This window comes from Periplaneta americana, chromosome 16 (genome assembly GCF_040183065.1).
Source record: "Periplaneta americana isolate PAMFEO1 chromosome 16, P.americana_PAMFEO1_priV1, whole genome shotgun sequence".
NCBI classification, from domain to species: Eukaryota; Metazoa; Arthropoda; class Insecta; order Blattodea; family Blattidae; genus Periplaneta; species Periplaneta americana.
Genome location: NC_091132.1, coordinates 163,642,177 through 163,656,177, shown reverse-complemented (window position 1 = coordinate 163,656,177; position 14,001 = coordinate 163,642,177). Strand labels below are relative to the sequence as shown.

At 34.6% G+C, this 14,001-nt stretch overlaps 1 protein-coding gene across 5 annotated transcripts in view; it reads left to right on the top strand.

Moving 5' to 3' along the window:
* LOC138691724 (zinc finger protein 726-like) overlaps window positions 1-11,109 on the top strand; it is a 34,317-nt gene extending 23,208 nt beyond the window's left edge. For 2 of the 5 annotated variants that reach the window (XM_069814025.1, XM_069814026.1), the window contains exons 2-5: window positions 1,757-1,863; window positions 1,943-2,107; window positions 5,598-5,680; window positions 7,886-11,109. In XM_069814025.1, coding sequence (XP_069670126.1) covers window positions 1,762-1,863; window positions 1,943-2,107; window positions 5,598-5,680; window positions 7,886-8,888 — 1,353 coding nt within the window. In that variant the 5' untranslated portion in view covers window positions 1,757-1,761 and the 3' untranslated portion in view covers window positions 8,889-11,109. Of the gene's footprint in view, window positions 1-1,326; window positions 1,687-1,756; window positions 1,864-1,942; window positions 2,108-5,597; window positions 5,681-7,885 lie in introns of those variants that run through there. The other 3 variants (XM_069814023.1, XM_069814024.1, XM_069814028.1) reach the window with 3 other exon arrangements.
* Window positions 11,110-14,001: the final 2,892 nt, after the last annotated feature.

Genomic DNA, 14,001 nt, shown 5'->3' with positions numbered 1-14,001 from the left:
TTCACTTACCTTTCTTCGCACCACAATCTGAACACACGCTCTCGCCATGAAACAATACTAACAATACCATCCCATCGCACCTCCTCATACTCATCCTCTTTCACAATAGCCCTGCCAAGACCCTGGAATTCGTTACCTGCTAGCATCAGGGACTGTCGAAATAAAATTGAATTCAAACGCAAACTTACTAGGCACTTGGCCAGTAATTGAGACTCGTTCAGACATGGTTTCTTGTAAATAGTTCTCTTAATCTATCACAAAATATTTCAATATCCGGTAATTTCATTACTATAGATTTTTGTTATTGTAGGTTTAATTTGTAATTCAGTAAATACAAAAATATTCTTTGTTCTTAACTTATATGATAAAATGTCTAGCTTTCATTAATCAGGTAATCTTGTCGTACTTTAATTTTTATTGTAATTGTAATTGTAAATTTAATGTTAATTGTAATTTTATTGTTCATATTATAGTTGTAATCCCCTGGTAGAGGGGCAGAGAAGGCCTGACGGCCTTATCTCTACCAGGTTAAATAAATAAATACAAAATACTACTAAAATTTCATACAGTTACAACCTATTGGCTTTTCAAATACATGATAGCGGCTTTTCTCTCATCGCTAAGGAGTGTAGTGCTTGCTGCCATGCATACATGCTTAATTTTATTTACGTAGTTGCCTTGCGCTCGTCTGCTATGACACTTCGCTTGGCAACATATATTTGGAAATTACCGAAATAATTTTCCGGAAATGTTTTAAAATAGAAGTAAGGCTAATTTAGGCCTGTAATTGTTCTTCCAGATGTCTGATTCAAACACTTATAGTGATAACCATATGGAATATATGAAGGGTTCAGAGTCATAGTGGGCCAAGCGCCATTTATTAAAAACGGAGAAAGCAAGGGTTACAGTTAAGTGAATACCATAGTTTAATGAAGATTGATATATAATTTAGTTTTAATGTGTATACTTTATATTACTTGCTATATGTTTCTATTGAATTATGGTAATAACTTCATTTTAACCCTTGTTTTCTACAGCTTTAGTAAATGTCACTTAGCCCACTATGGTTTTAAATCCTTCATAAATCCTATGGGGATGAGCTAGAGTTGGTGAAATTATCTCTGGAAAGAGACAGGTCCTAAAATGAAACTTATTTTCAACATATTATCTCTAGGTAGAATGATAGCGAATTTATTATTTCCGTGTAACCCGCCGAGTACCAGAGTATCTCTCTCAACAATTTTAAAGTATCACAATATTTTAATTAGCCTAATTGATTCTGATGTCGTAAGTTCAAATACGTATCTAGACGGCAGTGTTTCCAACCAGTTTGGAAATGCGTTCACGGATGGTTTGAAATTTGTTTTCAAACCGATCATGCGCATTAGGTGAAGTTGAGACAGTTTGCAAACAGTTCTGAAACCATCACAAACTTAATAATAATAATAATAATAATAATAATAATAATAATAATAATAATAATAATAATAATAATAATAATAATAACTTGCTGTACGAACAAACCTGATGTTGTGCATGTGTTTGTCACTATGGAAATAACCGTAGGATTGGAAATAGACAAAATTTGTGGCTAATTGTTGCATTTGACAGTTACGTTTATAATTCAAAATTAATTTATGTCTAGCGTAATGAAGTGTTCTGTATCAGACACGATTCCTATTGAAGGTAAGCAGGTGACGTGTAGGTCTAGCTATATTAACAGCAAACTGGTAATTTTCTGACATTGTTCTTCCAGTTGTAATGGATGCTATTAAGACGGAACCTGAGGTCGATCCTCTGGCAGTACAGCCACGTAATGATGCAGTTAAAGAAGAGGAAAATTTTTCACCAGATGCCCTAGAAGTAATATTGAAGCATTGGCATGCACATTCATAGTGTACACTTGTGACCAACTTCCGTCACATTGTAATATATTACTCAGTCAGAATGTCTCTGTGTTCTACAGGAAGGGAATGTATTGGATCTGCACGTGACAGAGATAAAGAAGGAATGCGTGGACGAGACCTGCGAGGATCAAAATCCAGAGATAAAATTTGAAGAAATTTTGTTGCCAAATAATTTTCCCGTGGTGAAATGTGAAGCCGAGGTGAGTGGAGCTTATTGGGTGTGCTGGCTCTTCTTTCCAGTGTTTAACTTGTGTTCTGTTCTTCACAGAAATCTTCCCACTAGGCCTATACAACTATTTTGACAGGGAATTTTGGTATGCTGTGGGAACAGTGAATCTTTCTTATGTCCCAGCCACTATAGAAACTTGGTAAAATACCTTGAAAATGCCTTGGATTTACAGTATTGATTAGTAGAAATTGATGTGATCACTGGGAGAGCTGTAATCCCACCCAACCCACCCTAAATATATACCTTACTTATATACGAAAATCATCGTGCGTGAACGAAGAATACCGACATATTTCTTTAATGTAACAGTGGGTTTCAGCGTTGCCGGCATAGTAATAATACTACACACCTAATCAAACCTAACCTAACCTGTGTCATAATACTACACACCTATTCAAACCTAACCTAACCTGTCACATAATACTACACAAGTGTAGTAACATTCCTCATATTTAGTATAATTTCTTTTTCAAGTATTGCCGGCTCTGCCAATTGTGTCGATTGCTATCTAGTGGAAGTGAATCGTACGAATTCTAATTCATAATTTCATAATAATTACATTTCACATGTATCGTGATATACTAAATGTGTTAATGTAGTAATAATTCTATATATATATATATATGGTACAATAAGATTTGATATGTGTTGTGTTTGTGATAAAAGTATTGAAAATTAGTTTATAGCGCCACATTGGTAGTGATAAAAGTGCGCAATATTCGTTCAGTGGCTGTTGGATGCTCTAGATTGACCGAAAATACTTCCAGTGATAATACAGTTGCTTTTGGCAAATATGCTATCTTGTTATATAGACTGAGGCACCTAATATTATCATCTTGAATATCGCTTAATGATTGGTGTTATCAATATCCTTTGTCCACAAAATATTAATTGTGAAGCTTGGGCACGCCAAGATGAAGTATATTACTGGCCACTGAACGAAATATTGCACTGTTATTCTTCCTGGCAGTACGATCTACTTCCACTAGATGACTCCCCGACACGAGTAGCTGGGTTGCCAATACATGCAAACGAAATGATACTAAACGTGAAGAATGTTGCTACAGGTGGAAGGTTAGGTTAGGTTTTATTAGGTGTGTATTATTACTATGTTGGCGACACTGAAACCCACTATGAAATTAACGAAATATGGCTGCATTCTTCATTCACAGACTACGATTTTCGTATATAAGTAAAGTACCTATTTAGGGCGGGTTGGGTGGGACTACAGCTCTCCAAGTGATCACATGTATTTGCACTAATGAATACTTTCATTTTATAGTTTATTTCAGCGATTTTGAAAAAGGTAAAAAGTGGCGTTCCTGTAATTTACAATTACTGGCAGCACATGTGTCATAACTGTCTTTTTGATAATCGTTCACCCATGCCGGTAGATTATAGGGATAATTCCGCGAACTTCTTCAATGCTGTTTCCTCCGACATTGTACCATGTAAGTAAAACTTCGTTTATGGCGCCAAATTGATATGTATCACAACATCGATTTAATTATTTATTAGTAATATTATGTATTTATTGACTGTGATTCATTATTCGAGTGAATATAGAAGACATAAGTCATATTATTTTCGAATATACAATTTAAAGCACCTTCTAGAACAAATATAATTATATGCGAAATCTGCAGGCTGTCTTACACAATCTTGTATCATAATTGTCACTTGCGAGATCGTGTCAAATATTTTCCTCTTCATAATTTTTAGTGGCAGAAATCATAGGAATAAATTGAGGTTTATTATTTACTACCGATATTAACATTTTACCAAAATATTTGCAAGAATTAAATGTTGTATTTAGATCGTTTAATGGAAAGTATGGTGTAATGTTAAATTTTGTGGACACACATCTTGGAGTTGAGATAGATTTCGCTAATTTCACTTCATTTTTCATTTCATTTATTACATTCCATAGATCTTATAGGAGCAATGAAGCTTTAAGATGTGGAAGAAGTAAAAAATTTGACAATATTACAATTATAATTTTTACAAATTTTAAAAATATTTTACAGTTTTTATAGTTTTACAATTTTGTAACTTTCTACAATTTTTTACCAATATTTTGGCGAGCTGTAGTGAGATGATGTGAGGCCCGAGGATTCATCAAAAGATTACCCTGCATTTGCCTTATGGTTGGAGAAACCTCGGTAAAAACCCAACCAGGTAATCAGACCAAAGGGGGTGGAATGTTGTGAGGCTGAGGACACGCCATAGACCATCCGGCTTCAGTCCCACGGCTGGGGAAGACCTCGGAAGAAACCATTCAATGAGACCAAATGAAGAATCCAACTCAAGACTGAGCGCAGCTCCGGATCAGCAGCCCAGCGAGTCTGCTGACTGAGCTACATCGATGGCTCTACTAAAAATATACAATACATAGCCAATCAGATTAATTAAATTTACAAACGCAAACGATTATTCATCAGTTGATCTATAACATATAATACAAAACAAGTAAGTTAATTCAATTTAAGGCGTAAACAGTTCACTCAGTTGTAATATACAGAAATTGATAATACATATCATGCAAATTACTTCAAATCACAAACACAAAGAATTCATCAATAGAGCTATACAGATTACTATTCAATTTAAAGCATATACCAATCATCAACCAAAACTATAGTAACATATACAATACAAAGCAAGCAGATTAATTCAATTTACAAGCATACTTTCATTAAGCTATACAAATTTGTACATAATCATAAACAATACATCAGTTGAGCTAACAGACTACTAAACCATTTACAGCATATACAATTCATCAATTGATCTATACAGACTACTATTCAATTTACAGCATATACAATTCATCAATTGATCTATACAGACTACTATTCAATTTACAGCATATACAATTCATCAATTGATCTATACAGACTACTATTCAATTTACAGCATATACAATTCATCAGCCAAACTATACAAATATATACAACACAGAGTAAACAAATTAATTCAATTTACAAACATATTTTCGTTAAGCTATACAAAATTGTACAATTCATATTAAGTAGGTTAATTCAATTTATAAGCTAAAACAATTCATCAGTTAAGCTAAATTAATGATTGGGTGAAAGCATCCATATATTTTTTTCTTTCAATAGTATTCAAATGTTAGTGTATTGAAAGTGGAAGAAACATTTGAAATAAGATTATAAGTGTTAAAAAAGAGTATCACACAGTGAATAATATTTCAATTTCTTTGAAAATTAAGAGATATTTTATGTATCTGAATATTATCTTTTATTTTATATTTCCGAATATTATCTTACTGTTTCATAGTGCAGTAATAAGTTATAATCAAATTTAAAATCATCTTACCACTCGGTTTTCAACTTGGATTCAGTAGAATTTAAATGCAAGCCTATGTCATGAAAAATCAATGCATTCTACATGTAAACTTGCGCCATATATCTGTTCTAATTTGTCTTTATTTTTAGGAAGAGTTATGTGGTTCAGACACAGTAAAGGACGAATTGGAACTGGAAGTTGCGGCAGAAGAGAATGAGATTTTGCCCGATAGGTGAGTGTGGTGTGCGAGTCTTCACATGGTCATTTCTTTCATTGTTTCATTAAAATTGTCACATATGATGTTAATTTGAAATCTGTTACGGCATGGAATGGTTTGTCCATATAATAAGAATAACCTCGAAAATTATGAAGGCTGTAATTGCTACAGAGCTTACTTTTTCTTTCATAAAATGAACACAAATGATAAGAACATACTTTTACACCTACAAATCATCATATTTTGTAATGAAATTCAGTATTTATTCCTCCTACTTGTGTGTATGAATTCCCTCGTCCAAACTGCTTCCAGTCCGAATGAGAGAGTGAAAATCTTAATTGGGAGAGAATCTTTGTAGTTCAACTAGTAGTATTAGGACTGGTTGTCACTATACTCTTTTTACACTTCAGTGAACCAAATCGAAGTCTATATTTTTCGACATTTTTGTAAGTTCTAATTGCCTAGTCTCATAATAATAAATATAATATTAGAAACGATTTCACTCTCGGTATAGCTGTTTTATGTGTCTTTTTTAAATAACTATTACATAAAATATGTTCCTAATCGAAACAGTTTATAAATAAAGTTAAGTGACTTAGCTTTTTCAGTACTAGTTACATTTACTACGTTTTCATGGACTATACAGATCGATCTGAATGCACTTACCGTATTGAAATCTTCATTAAAACGGAGATTCAATTCAATCTGACTCTCAAGGTCGATACACCTAAAAAGTGGGATCAGATCATATTCAGTTCGAATTGAGTTCCATGAAAATGGGTATCGTATTCAATTCGATCTCAATATGCTAAGCGCGTGATCGATCGTCCTTTGTTTCATGTGTCAGCTGTTTTATCAACAGCGAAGGAAATATGAATGTTGAAAAAGAGTGTTGTAAAACATAATATTTCGTGTTCTCCTAAAAGTTAATATTACCGTTATTCATTAACAGCCGGAATATTACATTTTCATGCTCCGCATTTGGAAAATGGAACATTGTTTATAGCTAATGCCTGCAGAGTGACCAACATGCTAATATGTCGATGACATGTTAACCAACATAACTACTTTCGAAACTTCAGCTTCCATACTAAGATAGTTTTCAATATGTATCGAAAATTGCATGAAAACAGGGATCATATTCAGTGTGGATCGTATTCAGATCGAATTGAATACTCCATAAAAACATAGTAATTCTTCCATTTCACTTCCGATTTTTCGTATTGCCTCTTTTCCTTCTTTCTCCATAGTATTTTGTTATCAGTGAATGTACATTTTTATATGAATATCCAAGACTGCGCGGAAGTATTTCAGGCTTTATGTGCTATGATGGAGGTGATGCATATAATAAACAAAATATGATGAATCTGGTAATTTACTTGACGGAAATATGTGTATCTGATGGCATGATGAAATCATTTTTGGCAAAGTTAAATTAAATATCACTGATCAACGAAACTAAACATATTTTTTGTTGAAAGATGAAGAATGGGTGATTCTTATAGCATTTTTAGTGCTGATTTCAAATCTCTTTCAAAAGTTTTCTCTCATCCCAGGTTTTTTAGTAATTGTATGAAATGTAATTCAAACTTTTCTAGTACCTTGTAACGTTTTACCTAAAATCATATTTATTTACCTAAAATGTGTGTGAAATAAATTTTAGGCTATATTTCGCTTGAGAAACATCTCTTTTTGAGTGTCCAGCAGTAGTCTGACAGAATATTTGGTCTCCATTTTTCCTGATAGCTTCTTTCTATTTAAGAAAAATCCTGATGAAAACTCTCCCCATGTTCATCGCTCACTACCCGAAAGTTTTGAGGAAAGAAAAAATAATATTTGAGGAGAAAAATTTGCTCCGGCACCGGGGATCGAACCCGAGTCCTTGGTTCTACGTACCAAGCGCTCTGACTACTGAGCTACGCCGAATCCAATCCACAGCACCGAACTCTCTTTCGATGTTTCCCTTTGTGGCCTGACTCGAAATAAACTCCATGTCTTTATGAGTATAAGTGTGTTCTTGTTTTGTGTATATTTTAATTCTTAAAAAGGTAATGGTGGCGTCAAAATGTAACTTACTTTTGAATAATCTTGCACATAAAAAATAAATATGATAGTGTACCTGGTATTGAGGTGTAGTGTTAAAATGTGCTTTCTTGTAATTTATGGAATTACTTGCTTAATATGACTGTTTTATAGATTAAATATATATTTTTATGATAGATTTTCAGATACACATGACAACACAGGAATATCAGAGTATGCGGGTTTTGCACACCAAGCCTACATGACTGTTTGTCAAACTGCAAGGCATTCTATTTCCTCGGAGAAAATTACGGTGTGGCCTCATACAGAAGAAAAGCAATTCAAATGTGAAGTCTGTGAAAAGAGTTTCGTGTATTCGAGCGGATTGAAAAGACATGTCTTGAAGCACACAGGCGAAAAGCCTTTCAAGTGCGATATATGTGGGAAATGTTTCGTTGAACAGAGACATTTAAGATGCCATGCACTTTTGCACACAGGGGAGAAGTCATTCAAATGTGATGTTTGTGGGAAATGTTTCTTTCAAAATGGAGATTTACAACGCCATACACGACTGCACACGGGCGACAAACCATTCAAATGTGAGGATTGTGGAAAGTGTTTCTCGCATTCTGGTAATCTGAAATGCCATAGACGCCTGCATACAGGCGAGAAACCTTTCAAATGTGATATCTGTGAATTGTGTTTCTCGGAGTCGAGTTCTCTAACAAAACATCGCCGCCGACATACCGGAGAGAAACCGTTCAAATGCGATGTGTGCGGAAAGTGTTTCCTTGATTCGGGCCATTTAAGGAGCCATGAGCGCCAGCATACAGGCCACAAACCGTTCAAATGCGATATCTGTGGAATGTGCTTCTCTGATTCTAGTAATCTAAAAAGTCATAAACGTCGCCACACGGGCGAGAAGCCATTCAAATGTGATTATTGTGGAAAATCTTTCTTCAAAAACAGAGATCTGAAACGCCATTTACCCCTGCATACAGGACAGAAACCATTCAAATGCGAACTCTGTGGAAAGACTTTTAATGATCCTGGTACTCTAAAAAGACATGGACTCTTACATACAGGCGAGAAACCATTCAAATGCAGTGCATGTGGGAAAAGTTTCTTGCGTTTGGATCATTTAAGAGGGCATGAACGCCAGCATTGCGCACAGTCACTGCGTTTGAACGTTAGTTCATAAATTTGTTTAACTTACGTCGTTTACTTCTGTGGAGTCAAACGTACTGTAAACAAAAACAAGTGAGAGCCGACACCAATTTCACACCTAAAATAAGGATAGAGAAAGGCTTGCGGAAAACTGTCAGCATAGGTCAGTTCGAGCATTTCATATATCTTGTGTATGTAAAGCCCGTTACACACTTCAAGAGATCTCGCTAGCGAGAAAGAGGGAAAGAATAATCCTCCACACACTTAACGAGTTATATCTCACGAAGATAAGGGTGAGTTTCGGTCATTTATTTCGTATTTGGATGATGATACGTTTAGGCATTATTTCAGATTGATTAGACCTGTTTTTTTGCTTTCTTGATTTGATAGAGGATTCTTTGCTATGTTCTGATTAAAATTATGTAAACTGTTAAGACATATAAATACAATTTCAAATGTTATAATTAATAATATTAAAGCACATCAAAATAAAATATAGCTCTAGTTATTTTCAGATAATTTGTCTCCAGATTTCTGCTTTAAGTTTCGTGTTTTTATAGTTTTTATCCCGTGTATCATACAAATAGGCCTACGGATGGCATCGTACAAGTTAGATAAGTTTCTGGCTGCAATTATCAGCTATCTTTCCTCATTGTCAATGAAAATTACACAATTCTCCGCCACCTGTGATATTATTTCATATTTTTCTACATTCAGTTGTCATAAACGGTATAAATGTCAAAGATCTATGATAAATGTGTCAAGAAAATTCGCTGAGCTACCGATTCCAGCGAGAAACTCGCTCGTGGTTTTCGCCTCGAACGAGACGTGTGTGGACGTCCGTTTGAATCAATGTTATCAAACTTTGACTTAACCTCGCTACACATTACTCGCTAGCGAGATCTCTTCAAGTGTGTAACGGGCCTAAATTTGTGACAGGTTGGCTTAGGCTTCATTTTGAGATTTGAGAATATGTTAACACTAGCTAACTATTTATATAAAAGTTTTAACATGTTTCACATCTCAAAGCTGCAGTGGTGGTGTAAGAACCGTCGAATACTTTAAATGAAAGAGAATGAAAAGTTACAAAGCAGAAATTTATAATTTTCATTTAGTAGGAATTATGAATATGAATAACTGAAATAAACATATTTCATTACATTTCAAATCACACAAAATGGAACAGTATTTGACTTTTATTTGTATGTATGGTTGGGTTTATGTTTCTTATTAACCGTGTGGATCAAATGAAGTAATGTGTGTGCTTTTATTTTCATAAATCCGTATGTATTAAAACCCTTCAACACCCTAGTTTGAAATTGAATTCCCATACTCGAGATAACAGTTTATGTGGTGTTGGTGATGTCAACACTACGCGTACCTATTTTGTAAATGGTGACAGTGACTAAACTGACCAAACTTGTGTAACAAGTAATAAAAATGGACGTTAAGTAGTGACTGTCGCACAGAAATGTGTCCAGAAATGTGTGTGGAAAGTGAGATAAAAAATAAATTATGGGTAGGAGTGATTAGACGTTCGAATATTACATGTGAACCAATATTGAAATATTACTATTAAGGTAAGTGTTCATTACATCGTATCGCAGGCATTGGCTCTCGGCATATCCGTCCACGTTTCTAGGATAAGCAACATTTCCGATGCGTGCGATCATGGCCTTCTTTGATAAGTCTATTTTTTTTTTTTTTTTTTTTGCTCAAGTGTTACTGTTATGTTGTGCCATGTTCAGTGTAGCGCCAAAATGGCAGACGGAAAACGTATTTCGCTTGTAGAAAATTACGAAGAATTTTATTATATAATTTGAGGCGTTCCCATTACAGTAATCAAGTCGTTTCGTACATATATATTATGTAACCAGTAACCAATATCTTTTTCGTTTCTTCCTCTTCAATTAGGATGCATGTAGCAATTACAAATTCTTATTCGCAAACACTCATATTTAATAGACCTAACCTCAAATTCCTCTTTTCAGCAATGTCAATATCGTATGACGTCATGTTTTGAACAGCTGATAGGGAATCCGATGAGGCGATGAGCTAGAGCCGTTACAGTGAACGCACTCCACTCAAAATATCCATTGCGTGCGATTCGTACTAGGAGTGCGATACGATGTAGTGAATGCTTACCTTTACTGTACATTAATTATAACATTGTGTTTAGTATTAAGATGTTTCATATAGTTGTATAAATAAAAAAATGGAGCGATATTTTAATTGTTCAAATAAATTAACCTATAAGAACCCATTATATTTGGAGTATTAGCAACACCTCGCGCGACTCTTAAGGTGCATCTACACATATCAACTATTCTCTCAACTTTACTCATTCAAGCAATGTATGTAAGATTGATTTTTAATATTAATCAATATTCAGAGTATAACAAAAAGGTACGGCCAGATTTTTAGGAAACATTCCTCACATGTAGGAGAAGAAAATATGTTATATGGACATGGTTCCACAAGCGCTTTGTTTCCATGTTAGAACTCATTTTCTACCACTCTTCATAATACATTAATCATGGGAAACACACAGGAACAGAACGTACCAGCATACCACATGAAACTTTCTTACATGAAATGTTCAAAATGCCCTCCATGAGCACGTGCAGCAGCCCGCAGTCGCATTGAATCCCAGATGCAGTGATGTATCCCTGGAAAATTGCGTATTGTTGCACAGCCTTTCATAATACGGGCACGAAGACTCTCTCCATCTTGTGCTGGGGTTCCATAGACAATAGCTTTCAAATGCTCCCCACAAATAAAAGTGTAGTGGGTTTAGGTCTGGAGAGCGTGGAGGCCAAGATATTGGTCCACCTCTGCCTGTCCATCTGTTATTTAGAATGCGACGAAAATTAACACTGAAATAAGGAGACGCTCCTTATGCATGAAGTACATGTTTCGTCGCACTGGTAAAGATACGTCTTCTAGCAGAACAGGTAGAGTATAGTGCAGTTTGGACATTTCATGTAAGAAGAGTTTCACGTGGTATTCTGGTACTTTCTGTTCCTGTGCTTCCCATGATTAATGTAATATAAAGAGTTGTAGAAAATGAGTACTAACATGGAAATAAAGCATTTGCGGAACCATGCCCATATAACATTTTCTCTTCAACGCGTTCCTGAAAGTTCGGCCATACCTTTTTGTTACACACTGTATATACGCAGTGAAGATTATGTTAAAAATGGCGCACCATGTAGACACAAAATCTTCACGCATTTTAATTGAACGCGCATTGTAAAATTTATTATTTCATTATTTTTCCCAGACTGCATGCGTACACGCATGGAAAATTGAACTATGTAGATGCAGGTTTATAAGTCCCATAAGACACTACAGCAAAAAGTATGTAATGCGTTTGTCAGCTATGGAGAATGCTTTCCTTTGGCACTGAGTAATGTTCGAATTAAGGCATAGGTGACATTGATAGGCTAGCGAGTTTTTGAAAACATAGCTACTTATTTCCCGCTCCCACAGGTAACTAACCTAATTGTATCCTATAAAATTTATATTACGTTTTATGGAATTTTAACAATCAATAGGAAGTCAGATGTTCAAATTTATGTAACTTTATTTCTATCAGCGCACATCAAACCCAAAGACTGTGTATAGTATTACAACCTTACAAAGTATTATATACAAGGTCTTTGATCAATCTGCCTTCTGTATGACGTAATGAAATAAGATGACTCCACTGTGTCGCAACATATTTTTCGCTGTACTATTAAGACATTAGGTTAAGCTAAGCTGTGTCCACACATTACGTAGTTCATAGCTCTCACTGTAGTGTGTAAGGGTACGTACACGTTGGAGCAACGATAAACGATAAAAGAAACGATCTAGCGACGCTTTGGTATTATCAAAGAATCAAGTGTACATATTGGAGCAACGAGGACGCGGGAAGTGAACATTTTGATTTATCAGTAGAAGATATTCTATGCATCCACTTAATGAAAGAAGATACATAGGAAATATCAGCTGTTAAGTTCAAGGTTAATATAACTGAAATACGTACAAAATTAAACCCGTTTCTCATCCCAAAGATAGTATAAATTCGTTGTGTTATGATTGGTTCTTGTGATCACATAACATATGACGAATAAATACACAACTGATCAATTTTCCAACATCTACAGTAATTAATTTAATATGCCGAAATAATAATAAATCGATTAATATTCGGATATATTGATAACCACCGGTAATTATATAGATTAATATTATCTTAATCAGAGATCATGTGAACGACAAGAGCGAAGAAAATGGAACTTTTCTTTTTCGTCGCTTTTACTGTGTATCTTCGCTTTTATCGTTATTCCAAAATGCACACCTCAATGACAATGAATGCTTCAATTCTCCCTGATATAGCATCGCTGCTTCTTTTATAGTTTATCGTCGCTCCAACGTGTACGTACACTTACGGGCCTGGTATTTCGCAGAGAATTATTATAGGATGTAGAAGGTGTAGTTTGACGTCATATCCATCGCAGCGATTCTAAGCATATTAGCTTGGATTGCTCTCTTTCTTTTTATCCTCTCAGGTTGAGGTACTGACCTTGCCATTGCAGATATGCACCTTCAACCGATTTACATGTCTTAGTTTTTATTAAAAGCACATAAAAGTGATTTAACACTGAAAACTCTATTATATGCTTAATTAGTATATGGTTTGTTAACAATGGGTTGTTATATATAATTTTGATTCAAAGAGTTGAGTGATTTATATAGAAACAACCAATAAGATTTATGTTTTTCTTTTCTAATTTTACTGCTTGTTGGCTGCAATTTACCATTGTCGTTTACGTCTTCCCGCTTTATATTCAAATCGATTCAGTACCTCATTAGAGAGTAGATTGTTGCAAACATGAGTACTTTAGGAATATACTGTAATTTCAGTTCTTGTGTTCACAGCCGGGAAAAATGTACATATTATACATTATGACCATAGTTTTAAGTTGAAATATTTTAAGTGTCTGTTTATTTTATTGGTACAATGAGTGATCCTCAAGAAGGACCGTCCATGACAAAAAAAAAAAAAAAAAAAAAAAAAAAAAAAAACTTTAAATCAGGAAAGAGTTATCTAAAAGTGAGAAATCTTGGCGGAAACAATCATTTGTTGAATAATGTTGGAG